The sequence below is a fragment of the Notechis scutatus genome, chromosome 2 (genome assembly GCF_049901735.1).
Source record: "Notechis scutatus isolate UNSWTSFEM ecotype Mainland chromosome 2, rNotScu1.2, whole genome shotgun sequence".
NCBI classification, from domain to species: domain Eukaryota; kingdom Metazoa; phylum Chordata; class Lepidosauria; order Squamata; family Elapidae; genus Notechis; species Notechis scutatus.
The window spans coordinates 78,598,998-78,617,142 of NC_142010.1; the positions used below are offsets into that span (position 1 = coordinate 78,598,998).

General features: G+C 36.8%; 1 protein-coding gene across 2 annotated transcripts in view; it reads left to right on the plus strand.

The window, feature by feature from the left end:
• The window catches only part of RASGEF1C (RasGEF domain family member 1C), a 91,830-nt gene extending 74,550 nt beyond the window's left edge, over positions 1 to 17,280 (plus strand). For both annotated transcript variants that reach the window (XM_026685395.2, XM_087955249.1), the window contains exons 7-14: positions 1,225 to 1,320; positions 2,091 to 2,193; positions 2,296 to 2,375; positions 2,838 to 2,933; positions 9,395 to 9,490; positions 10,993 to 11,116; positions 13,677 to 13,749; positions 15,989 to 17,280. In XM_026685395.2, the coding sequence (XP_026541180.1) occupies positions 1,225 to 1,320; positions 2,091 to 2,193; positions 2,296 to 2,375; positions 2,838 to 2,933; positions 9,395 to 9,490; positions 10,993 to 11,116; positions 13,677 to 13,749; positions 15,989 to 16,013 (693 nt within the window). In that variant the 3' untranslated portion in view covers positions 16,014 to 17,280. The remainder of the gene's footprint in view (positions 1 to 1,224; positions 1,321 to 2,090; positions 2,194 to 2,295; positions 2,376 to 2,837; positions 2,934 to 9,394; positions 9,491 to 10,992; positions 11,117 to 13,676; positions 13,750 to 15,988) is intronic.
• Positions 17,281 to 18,145: the final 865 nt, after the last annotated feature.

The following is an 18,145-nucleotide window of genomic DNA, read 5'->3' on the forward strand; positions in this document are numbered from 1 at the left end:
TTTGTGCAATGGAGAAATTTGCAAATATTGTGAAAACCAAAAATCCCAATGGCATCTTTTTCTATATTTATTCCACTTATGGGAATCCCCTTTTCTCTGCATAAAAACTTCCTCCTCATTGATTTATTGTATCCTTAAGGCCTGAGCTAGAAATTATAATGCTAATAAGAGATATTTGTTCTAATATTTCCTGATACCCTCTAGTGGTTGCTAAAAGTTATACAAATATTTCAAACTACAGATTCATAAATGCTTTTAAAATGCTCTCTGTGGTTGCAATCTTTTTCAGTGGTTTAATGTTGCAGAGTGTGCATACCATCTTGGGAACAAATCCCACTGGACTCAATGGGAATGTCTACAGAATAGATGTTATTGAACTGCACCTTAAGTCCCTAGATTGAAATTCATTTGAAAGAGAGCTAGGAGGTCCCAGTCCTGAGCAGTTGCCTAGAAACCTCTGTCTAAAAAGTTTAGGTCACAAGAACGACATTTGCTGATGAATTTTGCCACTTGGGTGACTTGTTTCACAGCAACTGATGATATTAGAGGTTAGGGCACGATAAAGAGATCAGGTGCAAAGGTATTATCTTCTGAAAGAAACAATTCTTCAAAGCAAGTAACATTCCAATCAAGAACCAGGACATTTGCTGCCATGTCTTCCCCTCTCATTCTCAGAAATATTGTTTTATGTTAGACAACTCCGACGACAGCGTCAGCCATTGCATTTGTCAACGTTGGAGAACTCTGTTAAACTCTGCATAGATGAAATGTGGCCGTTACACAAAAAAGGACATTCCTCTGATTTCATTTCCCAGATTCTTATTGCTCTTTGCAAATAGTACTATCCTGCCTGTTAATATCTCAGTGAGTGTAGGAGCGGGGAGGGGGTGGAAGCATTCTGAACAGTTGCTGTTGGCAAAACAGAATTGTTCATCTTGCGTTGATTTGATTTGCAGAAAGGGCTGTAGGCTGTGAAATCAAAGACATCTGACACTTCCCATCTTTTTATATTTGGAACAGAGTTCCATGTGCCTGGTCTGTCAGGCAGTCTTCTGTACCCATGTGCCCATGTTCAAAAATATACATGCTGTTGTCACTTGAGCAACACTTTTAGATAGCTTCGATAATTTAAAACAACCAAAACTCAAAAAAGGAAAACCTGGAGGATTTCGCGTATGTCATGTTTTGTCTTTTTTTGTTTTTTGTTTTGTTTTAATTTTCCAGCCTTGTTTCAGTGAACAGAAGAAGACTAGTAATCTTGAAGCTTACGTGAAATGGTTCAATAGACTCTGCTATCTTGTAGCAACAGAAATTTGCATGGTAAGTCAGATCCTGTTATACTGATGGCATGATTATGACATTTTGAAAGCATTTGGTAATAAATTCTTTGGAGAATTGTTTTTTTTTTCTTCTCTCATTAAAAATAATTGTTTGTCCTTTTTAAAATGAATAAAAGCTTTCAGCTCGCATGCATTTCATAGAAATGTTGCAGTAAATCTCAAGCAAAGACTAGGTCACGAGTATCTGTCTGAAGAGTCCCTGATCTAGAAAAGTAAACAACTGAGATATCAGATAGCTACGGAAAAGCCTTCCCGATTACAGCTGCCATCCATCCATTGAGCCCAAGAAGACTCTTGCTCTTTAATGGTGAAATAGAGCCCCATCCACCATATAGAGTGGAGAAAAAATGAACTTATTTGTGGTCTGCAGAACTAAGACAGACATTGAGGATTCCTTTGCTATCTATTTAATTCAAGCCTGGAAAAATAGTTATAATAGCTGTCATTGTGCTGATAAGTTGCTAGAGAGAATATTTCTGGAATTAATTGTCTTTAGCATGTATGTTTGTCAGATCAGTGACGAAGACCTTTTTTTAAAGATATACTAGGCTTTGGTCACTGTCTAATGAGAATTCTGATTCCTAGAGCTGCCAGGAGTGAATGCCAGTAATCAATGTGATTAGATGGAATTATCTAACGTGTTAAACCATTGGATTGAGCAGTAAAAATAGGACGTTTTCTATTGGTGGGAGTGATGACATTTCAATCATTTTTTTTCCCCATTTTCATCTGCTTGTTTATTTATTACAGCCTGCCAAAAAGAAGCAGAGGGCACAAGTCATCGAATTCTTCATTGATGTCGCCCGGGAGTGCTTTAACATAGGGAACTTTAATTCATTGATGGCAATCATCTGTAAGTGTACCAATGTCACTTCTGTATCGCTTGAAGGATATTCAACAACAATTACTCTGTTTCTTAATGTTCTCCTCTATTGGTCATCTTCTTTCCCTCCAGCTGGAATGAACATGAGTCCAGTATCTAGGCTAAAGAAGACCTGGTCAAAAGTGAAAACAGCCAAGTTTTTTATTCTTGAGGTAATATGTTGAGAATTTTACATTTGTTGAGACTTGAATGTTCATAATCAAGGGTCACGTGATTAAATGGAATTCTCAAACCATGTCAGATTCTTGATCCAGAAATCCCAGAATGGAAACGTTCTTATAGAAGAGTACATTCATTTCAATCCAGATACAATCACAAAATAAAGTAGGAACAAGCCACACACACACACACCCAAAATAGCATTGGGAAGCATGCATCCTTAGGAATTATTCCATAAAAACATTATAGACTTAAGTAGAGAGAATAAAAGGATATAACAGAAAGTGACTGACCTGCAGGGGGAAAAACCAACTCATCTTTTCAATTCACCTGTGTCACTACTATTTATCAAGCTTTAAACTCTGTGATGGTAAGATAATACCAGCTTTTATCTGACTTGAGAACTTACACATGGCCCTTCTCTCTTCACATCTCACCACTCCCTCTTATTTCAGCACCAGATGGATCCTACTGGCAATTTTTACAATTACAGGACTGCCTTAAGGGGAGCTGCTCATCGGTCCTTAACAGCACACAGCAACAGGGAAAAGGTACCATTCTTATTATAATTATAAACATTTTACATGCCACCTCCAAGAATTCATCCTCACCCTGCGAAGTGAGGGAGGCTGCTTGTGATAAAACATGGGCTTCTATTTGGATGCATTCAATTTTAGCCGTGCATTCTAACTGCCACTTAATATAGGCAACCCTCGAGTTACGACCACAATTGAGCCCAAAATTTATGTTGCTAAGTGAGTTATGTTGCTAAGTGATTTTGTTAAGTGAGTTGGCCCCATTTTATGACTTTTCTTGCCACAGCTGTTAAAGTGAACCACTGCATTTGTTAAGTTAGTAACGTGGTTGCTAAGTGAATCTGGATTTCCCATTGACTTTGCTTGTCAGAAGGTCGCAAAAGCTGATCATATGACCCTAGGACACTGCAGCCGTCATACATATGAACCAGTTGCCAAGCATCTGAATGTTGATCATGTGACCATGGAGATGCTGCAATGAGTGTGAAAAATGGTCATAAGTCACCTTCTTTTTAGTGCCGTTGTAACTTTGAATGGTCACTAAACAAACTATTGTAAGTCTAGAGCAGTGGTGGCAAACCTTTTTCAGCTCCCGTGCCAATAATTGCTTGTGCGCGCACGTTTGCGTGCCAGCACCCAGAAAGCAATGCGTGCTGCCCGCCCGCACATGCACACGTGATCCCCCTGCAGCGTGCTGCACATCTGTGCATGCGCACGCAATCCCCTTGCCTGCACATGCACACGATTCTCCCGCCATGCACCATGCATCTCTGCACATGCGTGTGAGATTCCCCCTCCACGCGCCGCGCATCTGCGCATGCGCGCACGATCCCTTGCTGTGCATCTGCGCATGTGAACGCTATCACCCCTTGCGCCATCCATTTGTGCATGCGCACGTGTCTCCCATGCATCCCCCCCATGCATGCGCACCAAGTACCTGACAATCAGCTATTGGGTGGCGGCAGCAGGCGCGCATGCACAGTGGTTCTCTTCTGGGTGAGCTCTTGCGTGCCATAGGTTCACAAACACGGGTCCAGAGCTACCTGAAGTGGGATTTTATCAAGAGTGGGAATTATAGTACCACACACTCATGAAATCCTTTCTTTTCTAAGTCTTCAGTGGTTTCATAAGCCCTTTTTGCACATTGCATACAGAACCATGATAAAATTGACATCAAGGTCATGTCTACCTGGTCTGCCTCCCAATTGTGCCATTCTGTCCCCTACTGCTACCAAGGGGATTTTTGCACTTATTATTTAGAATTCTATTAGAAAAGTGATGAAAAGAACAATGGCAAAAAGGCTGGTGCAATGTGAGTGCTCATACACACTAGGATCCTTCCTACCTTTGCCTTCTAACTGGAAGTCAGTCAGCACTCTGCTTTAGTTCATTATCTCTGCTTGCTAATGACACATCATTGGTCTTTCCTGTATATTATTCTAATTATTCCAGAGGCACCCCTCATTTCAACCCTGAGCTACAAATATTCTTTATTTAAAAGATTATTTGCAATGCGCTGTATATTCTTCATGTTAGCACATCTCCGTTACTCTGCTGTATATTCATATAACTGAGAAAACAAATGTTGGTTAAATGCCTATGGAGATTCGCAATTATCCAGGTCATGGTCGTCCTAAAGGTGCTTTTTTCCAAAAGGTAACTGGACTTTCTTGGGTTGGTTTTTCTTCCCTTTGAAGACGTTTCACTTCTTATTTGAACTGAAAAAGCTTCTTGGATGAGAAGTGAAATGTTTTCAAAGGAAAAAGCCAAGAAAATCCAATTGCTTTTTGGAAAAAGACCTTTGGGAAAGTGTGTTTTAGTGTATTTCGCTGTCAGAAAACATAAAATATAGATAGCGGTGATTGAAAGGTTTCCAAAAGATACTAATGCAGGCTGTCTAGATTGATCTTTACTGAGAATAGGCAGTTTCACATGAACAATGTTATACTTGGGATAGTTTAGGGACTATTAAAGGAAGCTAAAGGAAGCTGAAATAAATTGTGTGTGTGTGTGTGTGTGTGTGTGCGCGTACGCACGCACGCACACACACACACATACACGCACACGAGTGTGCTTTCAAGTCAATGTTGAGCCCTGGTAGCCACCTGGATAAATTTCTGCAGTTCTCTTGGCAAAATTTCAGGAGTGCTTTGCCATTGCCTGCTTCCTAGGGCTGACGGTGAATGACTGGCCCAAAGTCACCCGGCTAGCTTTGTGCTTAATGTAGGATTTGAATTCACAATCTCCCAGTTTCTGGCCTGGCACCTTAACAATACACCAAACTGGCTATGTTTTTTTTAGAGACATTGAATGTGTAAAACAGTATTTCTCCTTCCATAAAGAAAAGCTGTGGGGATGTCATACATGCAGAATTACAAGATTGTCACGTAACTATAAACAGCACTGCTATTTCTTTATGAATATCCTAAACATGCCAGTTTGGGCTAGTGGTTACAGCACCAGTCTATAACCAGGAGACTGTGCCTTAACCATGAAAGCCAGCTGGATGACTTTGGGCCACTTACTCTCTCTTAACTCACCTCACAGGGTTGTTGTTGTAAGAAAAATAGGAGAAAGGAGGAGTATTAGGTATGTTTGCCACCTTGAATTATTTATAAAAATAATAAGAATGAGATAAAAATAAATAATACCTTGCCAAGAAAACTGTGTTCATGTGTAACTTTATGTGAGGATTTATTTAAAAAGATTTTCTGAGTAGATGCCATTAAACCACAATAGGTAGGCTCACATCTCAAAGTAAAAATGAATTAAATTACATGATTACTATACGTGAACCAGATGTATAGCTTCCAACATCCCTCATCATTTAACATGCTGCATAGGGAAGATGAAATTGGGAATCTAATAACATCTGGAAGCAGATGTTTTACCCCTTTCTAAAATGTTATTTACCTCTTAGAAGGATGCAGTAGACAATATCTTTATTCATGCTGGGGAAAATGTAATAAAATCTTATGATTACTTATTTAAGATATTATTCATTGCTGATCCTATAACCAAATTCCATTCTTGCCTTTTAAGAGATATGTATAAAATATGGTGCTTAGATTTGTTGGTTTGTTTGTTTATCACTTGAACAAAGAAAACATAATATTTTTCTGCATTTCTTAAGTTAGGCAGTGACTAATTAAAAAAAAAAACTGTTAAAAATTGTCAGCTTAGAAGCTTTGTGTTGTGAACTGCCGGAAGCAAAATCTGTATGGACAAAGATAAAGAGGCTGTAAGAGACAATCTGCTTTGAATGGAGGCATATATAATATCATGAAGTGAATTATTTTAGGCAAATGAAAGAGACGAATATCTTAACACTTTAATTGGCAATCTTATTTGCCTTGCAAATTGTCAACACATTCGAGCATGTGCCATTCACATCCATTGCATTCTAAAGGAGCATTATCAAGAAGCAATTGCCTGATGAATTTAATTTGGGGCATTGAGAATAAAGGAAGCTAAACAGGAAAGCCAAAATGATGTCATAGAATCTTGGCCATCAATGCTTTTTGGAGGTTGGCATCCATACCCTTTACAGTTTTATCTGAAATTATTTAATTTTGTTACTTCTGCCATTTATATCAACATACATTTGATATGAAGTAGTTTAAAAGCAGTAGGAATTTATCGAATCAGCGTATGAAGAAAAGAAGCAATAAAGGGCAGCATGGATACAGATGAACTCGGTGTGACAGAAATAAAATCCAAACTGCTGTCAATTAAAAATGGTTGAATTAGCATATTGAAAACAGAGAAATAGCAATATTTTGCAGGGAAACTAAGGGTTTCCCTGCAAAATGGTACGCTAGAGCTGCTGTGTGGAATGATCCTGTTACCCTGGGCACACAGATACAAGAGACTTCATTGAAAGTGTAATTTGATGTTTGAGAAAAATCAGATAGATTTATATTTTCAGTCAGTGAAAATATAATCTCTGAGCATTATTTCAGTCCTCTGAAGTCATCAGTCAATCAACAGACAAAAAAAGAAAAAGGGAAAATAAAAGAAACCACCAAAATAAGATCCAATGAGAAGGGAATGGTGGGTTATGAACATTATGCCTCTTTTCTTTCTCAGAGTTTTATAAAACAAGGAATCTATTCTTTCCTGCTGCTGGAAAAAAATATCTTATTTCACATGATTTTAGAGTCACAAAAAGGTCACGATGGATGGATGGGCTCATGCAGGAAACAGCAATCCAGTAGATGTTTTGGTCTTGAATCTTGTAGCTCTGAAGATTAAGATCAACAATCTGAACTGAGTTCAGAAACTTACTGAGTCCATGCAGAGTTATTCAACATCTTATTGGGAGCTGATGGATATACATTAATGTAACTATTGGTAAATAAAGGATCCAACATCAGTTTATAATACAATCATTATAGGGTTTAGCCTTTTGTGCTTCCTACATACTTTCTTCCTACTCTCTAAAAACCTCTTTAACACAGATGGATAGAAATGGAGCACCAGCAAAGTTTCACATCTGTTTCTCTGATGTTAAGACAGAAAAACCGGAAGACCAACTTCCACAATATTTCATTATGCATTTCCACCACAATTTTGCCCCATCAGGGTCAACTTTGAAATTTGTTTAATCTCCCAATATTTTAGGGAGCTGAGTCAGCCTTCTGTGATGTGAAATTTCCATTAGATGCTCCATGAACTTTGCTTCAGGATAATATTTGCATTGGCTGCTAAGCACAGAGGCTACACACACAGCATAATCTGTAAAAGAGTCCAAAAGATTGTCAGTGGAATTCTCTTATAGCTTTTTCAGTGGCTGCTATTTAAGTTTTATATAGGACTTTGTTGCAGGTAATTGTTACCCATGCAGTAATTAGCAAGTGTACATCTATAGAACGGATACTGGTGTCCTGTTATTGCTCTGCAGTTGGTGATAATGTATTCCATTTTCTCTTTTACAGTGTTTTAAGGCAGAACCTTTACTAGCAGAGCATAATGGGAAGAGAAACTGTGCAATCTATTTATTATGTTCATCCCAAAGAAGGCAAATTGCTTGTTTTCTCTTTCAGATACAGAGTAGAGAAAGAATCACAAATAACTTAAAGATGTATCCAAATGAGTCACTTGTTTATTGATATCTATGCGCCCTGGAGATTTGATTGACAGCATTCCAGTTTTTATCACCAGTCACTGAAATTGCTAATAAAGCAAACTTGGAAGAAGAATATCATACCTTCAGTTTCTCAGTTTCAAGCATAGCTGATTTCATTGCAGGACAATATGAATGATTTCTCCCTCTTCCCTGGCATAGATAGGAAAACTCAGAATTTCATATTAAGCAAATCTAAGATCTCCTCTCTCTCTCTCTCTCTCTCTCCTTTTTCTTTCCTTATCTTCAGCATACTTCATCAGATTAAGCTGATAAAGGCTGCTACTCTGTGTGTGTGTGTGTGTGTTGTACAGACACATAACCACATATACAGTACATGAAATTGTATTTTCTAAGGCACTACATTCGAAACCAAGGGACTGTGAGCTCTAAAGGCACAGAAACCAGATGGTGACTTTCAGATGCTTACTGTCTCTTGAACTAACCCGCCTCATAGGGCTATTGTTGGGAAAATAGGAGGGAATATTATATACACTGTCTTACGTTGCAAAAATAAATGGACATGAATCTAAGATGGATGGATAGGAAGGAAGGAAGGAAGGTCAATTGTACCTTTTCAGGATAATCTGGGAAAATGGCTTTTTCTATAATGAATTGTCTAGTATTCAAAATGCATTGGGTGTTGGACTTCATCTTTGTGTTCCTTTGCACTGGTTTCTATATGAGCTTATGCACTCTAAATTATGTAGTTAGTTATAGTTAGAAGAGTTCCAAATTCAGAATGAAACAATACATGTAAAGGATAATATAGCTAAAGTAAACCTATGTTGTTTTACTTGATTTCATTGGTGTTGATTCATGACAAAATCAATCTCTGTATAAAAAGTATTTTATCCATGGGTGCCAGTGTTGCAACATAAGTGAACATATTTTATTCATATGATTGGAATTTCTGCTGCGTGTATCACAGGCTTTTGTCACAAATATCTATTCCATATGTTTGCTAAAGGGGATTAATTGTAAATGTTTACTTGGCTTTGTAGATCTCTCTGTAGATAGTTGATTGTTAAATTCACATTCCTTTGCATAAAATATCCTATTTGCCTATTTGCCTAAATATTATCCTATTAAACAATAATACCTAATCAATCAAACACCTGCAATGTATTTAGTCTTTGTGGAATTATTGAACCTATGTTTGTGTCCTCTGCCTTTGTGTGCGCAGGGAAGTTTAATTCAGCCCTGCAGATATTTCATGGAATCACTAGGCCTAGCTCACATTACTGTTTGTTCATTAGAATTGAAAAGTTAATCTCTTTGTTTTGTGTGAGTTGCTTTGTGCGTCAATAATAGAATGGCGGAGACAATTGTTATGCCATTCTCTTCACAGATTGTGATCCCCTTCTTCAGCCTACTGATCAAAGATATTTATTTTTTGAATGAGGGATGTGCAAACCGCCTTCCAAATGGGCATGTCAACTTTGAAGTAAGCACAGCAAGTATTATTTATTGCGGCAAATGTTTTCTGAGCTATGGTGCTTTTGTTTCATGGTAAAGAAACAAAGGCAGTTGCTGTGTAAAAAGAGAGCTTTGTAATCTTATTTCAAAAATCTTTTTTTGTCAAAGCACAAATGCATTGCATATGTACAAAGCCTGCACCCTGAGAGTTAGCTACACAACAGAATTTTCTCAGCCCCTTGTCCCTCCTTTAAAAAACATCCCCCAAAAATTAAGGGGACCTGTTCAGGTGATAGTCAGAGGATGTAGTCAGAGGCAGAAATATGGATATTTACATTGCCTACAAAAATATATTTTACTCCTTATGGGGTTCTTTGACTCCATTCTTCTCCGCAACTATTTTGCTGATATTACCCTTTCCTGCTCTGGGTATCAGACAGGGCCTGCTTTCTTCCAGTAGAATATTTTCAGGGAAGGAGAATCACAGCAAATTGTTTTTTCCATCTTATTGCTTAAGAAAATGAGGTATTTTGGGGAGGATCATGACTTGGGAAGCAGCAGTAGCTGCCCTGCAGAGCAGCTGGGTTGGAAATTAGCTGCTGTGGCAATTTGCAGAACTGGGAAACATCTCCCACCCACCCACCCACCCAAAAAAACAACCCAGGGGCAGAGACCCAAGTCTTAAGGGACAATTTTGTTTGCAAAGGCCACTTGAGAATAATACACACAATTGACAGTTTATGTTCCTGCATATATTATACATATGCAATATCAGTATTTAATTTTTAAATAATATTTTACAAGTTCAACCTGAATGAAGCACCCTTGGAATAAAGTTTTGCATTAGTATTCACTACCAAAACTACTATAAATTCCAAGGATTGTGTTAAAATAATAAGTCTAATCAGGTTAAAATGTCAGATGAATATATTATTCTTTGCTTTATGATTAGGTATTAACACCAATGACTATTTAAGAATAATTAATCTGTCTAATATGCATGATAAATGATTATTCAAATAAGATTATTTGTGGTGAATTTCAGTTATTGTTACTGTCTATGTCTTTTTTCAATATGTTTATAACTCTGATATTTTATTGTATATTTACTTAGTCTTTATTAAGAATTTAGCCATTACTGTCAAGTGAGAGGTAATAGTAAAGAAGTTAAAGAAGAATTCTGATTTGGAATTAATGATGTATTATTATAATTATGTCAATACTTAGCTATATTCATATATTGTATAAGTACTTAATCTTAATTAGTGACATGCCTAATTTTAGAAGGCTGCCAAAATAGTCCCACAGCAAATTTATGTAAAGAAGATCAGAGTATTTTATCAGAACTGCAAATGAATGTATTTCATTCCACATTACAGAAATATAGAAAATCTTCATGGGGATAACCTACTCTCTTTTTTTTTCAGACATGTTATCAGATTAATATTGGAGTATTCTGGAGCTGCAGTCCTAATTTTACTGAAAAATTATTTTCTTTGATCTAAACATTTCTTTTTAAAATTGATACAGAAATTCTTGGAACTGGCTAGACAAGTAGGAGAATTCATAACATGGAAACAAGTTGAATGTCCATTCGAACGTGATGATAACATAATCCACTATTTACATACTGCCCCTATCTTTACCGAAGATGGTAAGAACACCCTGATTTCATGAATGAATAGGTTATTTGCTACTGACATTATATGATTGACTGAAAATACGTTTTTCAGAAGGTGCTCTTGTACAAATCCACAATTGGTAGCAATTAAGATGGAGGACATCTTTTTATAGTCAATCATTCCACAGAGCAATAGACCTGAGGGCCTTACTGTGCTAGTGTTGCACAACATCCAAACAAATCTATTCTTTTGCAAATCATGTTTGTGATGGTTTCAGGCACAGAAAGTAGAGGCCAACTCCCAGCAAAGGAAGATTTACCTTTTGTGCTATGCTTGAAAAAAAAAAAAGTTGTTTTGGATGCAGTTAATCATGCCCATTTGTTACGGAGCTTTTGTCTGATTTTATTTCCTATCCTCTTGGTAGTTCATGTTACCCTGTGTCCTTTCATAATAAATTAATTCAGTCATATCTAATTATCCCCATGTCAGAGATGAGGCTGGATGAATTAACTCTGCCTACAGGCTTTATAGACTTTTGGTATGTTTCTGACCTTTGTACTTTTAAACAAAAGTCTTTAAAACTCATTCACAAAAATTGTATGAAACATTTGGGACATTATTGGTTATAGATAAGTTTAGAATACAGCAAGGAAAAAATCATTTTCAAGACCCATAAGAAACCGTCAGAACGTTAAACGAACAAATGAAACAGTCCCATAAAAGAGAAAGATTCAGATGGTTCTGAAAGTTGTTGCATTCTGGAACGACAAAGGGCACTTCAGCGGATGGGTCACTCCTCTTAGGCATTGAGTTTTGGGTCTGATGAAGTAGAACCCTGGCGTGAATGGGCAGAAAAGCTTACATGGCATCTATGGGCTTCACACTTCCATGTTGTTTCCCTCATTATTGTGACCTGCATAGAACAGGAGGAGGAAAGATTCATTTCTAGGAGGCTTATAAATCTTCATGTGAATAGAACTGCATTAGGCAAAAATGGGGACACCCTAGTAGGTCCCAGTTTCTTAATGAAATCCTTGTCATCTGAGTATCAGATGGCCCCTGGAATGGCTCTCTCATGCTTTAAATGCTACCTCCAGTATAAAGACCAAAGTACAACAAGCTTTATATTGGCCTTCCATCATATGGAGGAAAGCAGGTGCACAGTAGAGGTGGAACCTGTAAAGGCATCTTTCTTATGCCCTCATCATGTAATCTTTGGTGCTTGAATATGGCTCATAAATGTAATTATGTAGTGGATCCAGACACAGCTTCATTTTTATTAGATGTATGAAGCTAATTATTATCACTTTTAAGGTGTGTGGATGCTCCAAACGCCCATTAATTTTAAGCTATAATTACAAATACCTATGTACTACAACCTTGTGCAATATGATCCTATGCAGATTCCAGATGGGCATGTAAATTAACCCCCCCCCCCCAATATGCATGGGATAAACACATGCCCATCCTCTGGCAAAAATTTAAAAAAATAAAATAATAGGAAAAAACTCAAAGGGACCATTAGATCTGTTTCTGCTGTCAGTTTACTTTGGGGTTTTTTATTATATATTCCTGAGCTAATGCTGGCTTTTCTGGTAAATGAGGAATTTTCAGTATTCTATCAGGAAACATCACTGCAACAGCATAAGTATTTTGTTACCTTTTATGCACTAGGAAGGGTTGAGATATCTGACTTGCTTGGCTCCCATATGCTACCTCACTGTATCATCATGGCAGCTTGAAAAAGGAGTTCAAATACAGGATCCAAGATGTGAAAGGTTGTGAAACAATAAGTTTACTGGTTCTGTTTTAATATAAGGGAAGACACCAATGCAGTTGTTTCTGCATAGTAACTGAGCTGTTAATGGATTTGATTATTACAAAGGGTAGAGTATGGAAAGAAGGAAATTACAATGCAGCCTTAGAGAGAAAGGGTAAAATCTCAATGGATTTATAATCACTGTTAAGATTGGAAGCCACTTCTTTAAAACCTTTTCTTATTTCTCTCTTTTTATTTCTTCTTTGCCCATTTGTTTTTTTTTTATTCCTATAAAATTGGTACTTAAAATTGGTACTTTTTAAATCCTGTTGAAAATCTCATTAATAAAAAATATATATGTATGTAACAAGGCCTTAATTGTTGTAAGAGTATGTGGAAAAGACCTTGGGAGACAGAGACAAAGAGATGCTGCCTTGGGAACAGCCAGATAACAGACTGCATAGACCTCAGCTGTACAATGGGTGGAATAAGACACTCAACAAGGACCCTTCCTAAGTTCTCGGACTGACTCTTGGAAAATTTTACTTTCAAATTTGCAAGATTGAGTCAGCCTTACCAGGCAGACCAGAGAGAAAATATGACCAGATAAATTAATTCTGTTTTATTGAAAAGCTACATTAACAATATCTTCAGAACAGAATACGTTAACAGAATTCAGAAGAACTTGTGAACAAGGAAGTTGGCCTGCCTGTGCAGATTGTTTCCTTACTTTTAACAAGCATCCTGTTTTGTGAGACTGTTAACCTTTTAGCTGTTAACAGTAATTCAGTAATGGATTTGTCCTCTTTCTCTCCCAATCTCATTTTTTTTAGGTTTGTATTTGGCTTCCTATGAAAGTGAAAGTCCAGAAAACCAAACAGAAAAAGAGAGATGGAAAAACCTAAGGTAGTTACACTTTTAATCCTAGTTGAAATTTCTTATTGGTGTAGAAAAGATGGATAGTCTGCTGAAAAGATTATGTTCTCTCTCACTCATAAATAATGACAAACTTGGCTAGAAATAAAAGGCTACCATAGGAATTTAAAAAATCTTTGGGGATAAACAAATGTAATGATTGTATGATTTATTACAATCTTTGTTCACTGCTGGTATTTTTATTGCTATCTTTGTCCATAACACGTACCTAAACATATCTACACAGTATGTTAAGAGTCTCTTTGGACATATAAATCGAAGCCCATAGATGATGCTGAAAACCTTACTAGTGTTGCACAACATCCAAACAAATCTGGTGCTTCCTGAGCTTGGTTGTTTTCTTGCAGACATTTCATTATCCAAACTAGGTGGCATCATTAGTAAGGATGCCAGCAAGAAGTGGGGTTTGCTCTCAATTTACATTCAAGTCACTAGTGGCTAGAGCAAATCCCAATCCTTATTAACACTGATGATATTATCTAGTCTGGGTAATAAAATGTCTGCAAGAAAGCAACCAGGCTCAGAGAGCACTAAGGACCCTCATTTCAACCCTGAGCTACAAATATTTTTCTTTATTGGTGTTGAAATAGGACTAGGGAAACGCCAGTTCAGTCCACCTTTAACCATGGAAGCTCAGTAGATGACACACTGTCAGTGCAATCCATATCACAAGGATTTGGGATTGTGAGAAAAATGGCAGAAGCAGTGTTATATATGCCTCTTTGAAGTTCTAGAGGGAAAGCATGTTATAAATATAATGCACAATCTGATAAACAAGATGGGCAAATATGAATAAAATAAAATAATTTAGTTTGAGCACAATATCTGTTGAAGGTACTTGAGAGGTAAGAGCAGAAAGTTTGCAAAGCAATGGCTATTTTACTTATTTCTTTATTGCTTTTGTAAGGCCATCTAAATTCCTAATTATTCTGGGTGTCACATTATATTAAAAAACAGTTAAAATAATACAGAAGAACAATAGGCATTCAGCACAAGCAATAAAATTATAATCCACCTAGGTTCAGAAGGGGCCCATCACATTCCCTATCTCAGAGCTTGAGGAAAGGGCCTGGTTTTCAAGGCTTTTTTGAACAAGGTCAAAATAGAAGCTGTTTGGATATTGTGGCGGGGGAGGGATGTTAATGAAAAAGCAGCATTTGACTTTTCAAAGCCCTAGAGCCCCACTGCTGCTGAGTTTTATTTTCTTCTTGGAGACATTTATTTAATGGAGCAAGGGAACTGGGCATGCTGCAAAGTTCTGGACCTTCATGAACCCAATAGGTATTCCAGGAAAAACCTTTACTATCTGTTTAGCAAAAATGTGTCTCTTGAACTTGCCTTATTGTCTTCAAGCTATTTTTTATTTATTTTTTTTTAAAAAAATATGGTCACCCAACTCATTCTCATTGACTCCAGGCAGCTTACAAAGATGACACATTTGATGATGATTATTGATGATGATGATGATTATTATTATTATTATTATTATTATTATTATTATTATTATTATTATTATTATTATTAGTTGTTGTTTTTTCTTCTTATCTGGTGACTTTTTCAAGTTGTTTCTTGACGAGAAACAACTTGAAAAAGTCACCAGATATCAGGACTTGAGAATCGAACTGCAGAGACTCTAGCATAAACCAGGGCAGGTGGTTCTAGTGGTACTCGGCACACCGGGTGCTGTGCCTAAAGACCTAGGCAAGCACTTAAAAACAATTGGTGCTGACAAGATCACCATTGGTCAGCTGCAGAAGGCCACCTTACTGGGATCTGCTCGTATAATCCGCCGATACATCATACAGTCCTAAACGCTTGGGAAGTGTTCGACTAGTGATTTGCGATACGAAACCCAGCATGGTTATCTCATTTGCTGTGTATACTGTCATTTTTGTGAATAATAATAATAATAATAATAATAATAATAATAATAATAATAATAATAATAATAATAATAATAGTAGTAGTAATAGTAATAATAAGTTTTTATGCATAGTTATTCTCAACTAACTGTCTTTGGTCTCATGACTTTGTAATGTAGCTTCCCATTGTGATGAGAATGTACACTAATTGTTGCTATTCCTGCCTTGAACTGCTGTTTTCCTTTATAAATCTGGCACTTAGATGAGTGAGGCCAAATTAATTATAAATAACTTTATGCCCTATTTGTTCCCCCTCTTCTTACTGCATTCATGTTTTTGTTTTGTAGGTCAACTATCTTAGGAAAGACTTGAAGACAATAATCTATAAATACACTAGAAGAAACTAACTCAGCAAAACTACTTTGCACTATGGATTCCAAAGATGCCTATTTGGGATTTAGAATATTTTATTCTTTATTTTTGTGTGCATTTGTGGGCTCTCTAATGCAATTAACTGAATTCATCAGAAAGACTCAAGTGAGTAATCTTTTTACCGCACACAGTGTTGCTACAGCCAATATGGAACCCTATAGTGAAAAGCCAATAGAGATTTGATCTTGGCTTTGTCATAACCAAGTCCTTATTGCTATTTAAACTTGACTTTCTAAAAGAAAAAGCAAGAAAAGTCATGGTGCTGCAATCCAAAACAGTCTCCACGGAAGAGTACAGGGTTTGTATCTCAGAAGCAGGGTGTATCTGATAATAACTCAAAGAGAACTGCGAAAAGTAGATGTTGCCAATTACATTATGCTACTACATAGAGAAGGGACTATTTTTCCTCCACAATCCTCAGCCTCAGTGAAAAATATTCCAACATCAGGAAATAAAAGACTAATAGAAAACCATCATAATATGAATAACCCACATATGCTACTTTTTTAATACTGAAAGATTCGAGCTGTGAACATTTGCCATGTCTCCTTCAATCTGGAGTCCAAATCATCTTTGATCTTCATAGTGAACTCCTAAGCTTTTCAGACGACTTCTAGCATGACCCTTATGATATAAAACATGTAGCATATTCTCTAGATCTATTGACTGTTGAGAGGCAGTCTTTAAGGAATCTTGCATCATTAACAGAAAGGAAATCTGTTAAGGACTGCAACAGTTGCTTTCACCTACTTATTTTCTCTTTATCAGAGAAAAGAAATACTTTAGAAAAGATAATCATGTGGTAGTAGGGCTCTTATTTCTCATGTGTCTTACAGTCTTTGAATTATTGCACTGAAATTATCAATACTACGTTCCTAAGATGGGTCCCTTATTTTATGGTTCCTCTGTAAGGCAATGGTCACTGACTCCCAGCTATGGCATTTTTTCTCAAATTCCTGACGTACAAATTTGGGAGATACAGTGAAAGTTGAGTAACAGGGAATGAACAATCAGGCATTAATATGTCTGCCATAATGCTTAGTGGGAGAGCAAGCAATGGTTGCAAATTATACTCAAATTGCCTTTTTATAAGTAATGGGAGTAAAACAAATCCATAGCTTACTGTATAGAATTGCAATAAAGTGCAAATCTTCATTTTAATAACTGGGATGTTTTCATAATAAAATTGTATCCAAAAGACTCATAATTCAGATTCTGACATTTGCAAGTAATATCTAGCACAGCGTGGGCTTGGCTTGAGAATTATAGGTATCTGATGCCACATATATTATAGGTATCTGATGCCACATATATGAGACTCATACCAATGTACATATTTTATGCATCAATTAAATAAATTCCATGATTCATCCAGTTCCAACGTAGAATACTTGCACAGTGACCAATAGGTGGAATTTAGAGAATTAACTCTTGCCTTCCATCATATGCAAAAGTTTAGCATGCTGATCAAAGTCTCAACTGGCATTACATGAACAGTAAAACAGTCATTAGACACTGGATAGGTTTGAATCTTAATTTAGTTAGGCTTTTGCTTCTGAATATGTCTACAGTGAAATTCTATGTTATTCCTTCTGGGTATTCTCACAAAGAGCCTTTTTGTTTGTGTAAAGCAACCTTAGCTTCTGGAATATAACTTATTTATCTGCACAAGCCTTCTTGACAACCTATTTCTTTCCATCACATCTATTCCACAGTATAGATAGATAGATATCTACTGTGTATGATCAATTCTAAACATGTGTCCGATTCAACAGCTTCTGCACCAAATATGTCACAATGTAATAAGCTATTTCGTGTAGCTATTACAAGAGACCTACAGTATTTGAATTATCTAGATCATCAGTGTCAAACTTGCCATGTCACGTTGCTGTCATGCAACGTTTCATGATGTTTTTCCCATTTGTGGAACTGAGGTGGTCATGGCCTGCACATTATGCATCCGGCCCATTGGCTGCCAGTTTGGCACCCCTGATCTAGATGTATTCAGACCACTTCAGTAATAATCTCAGCATCTGAATAGGATAGCAAGATAAATTTATTTCTCAATTTGT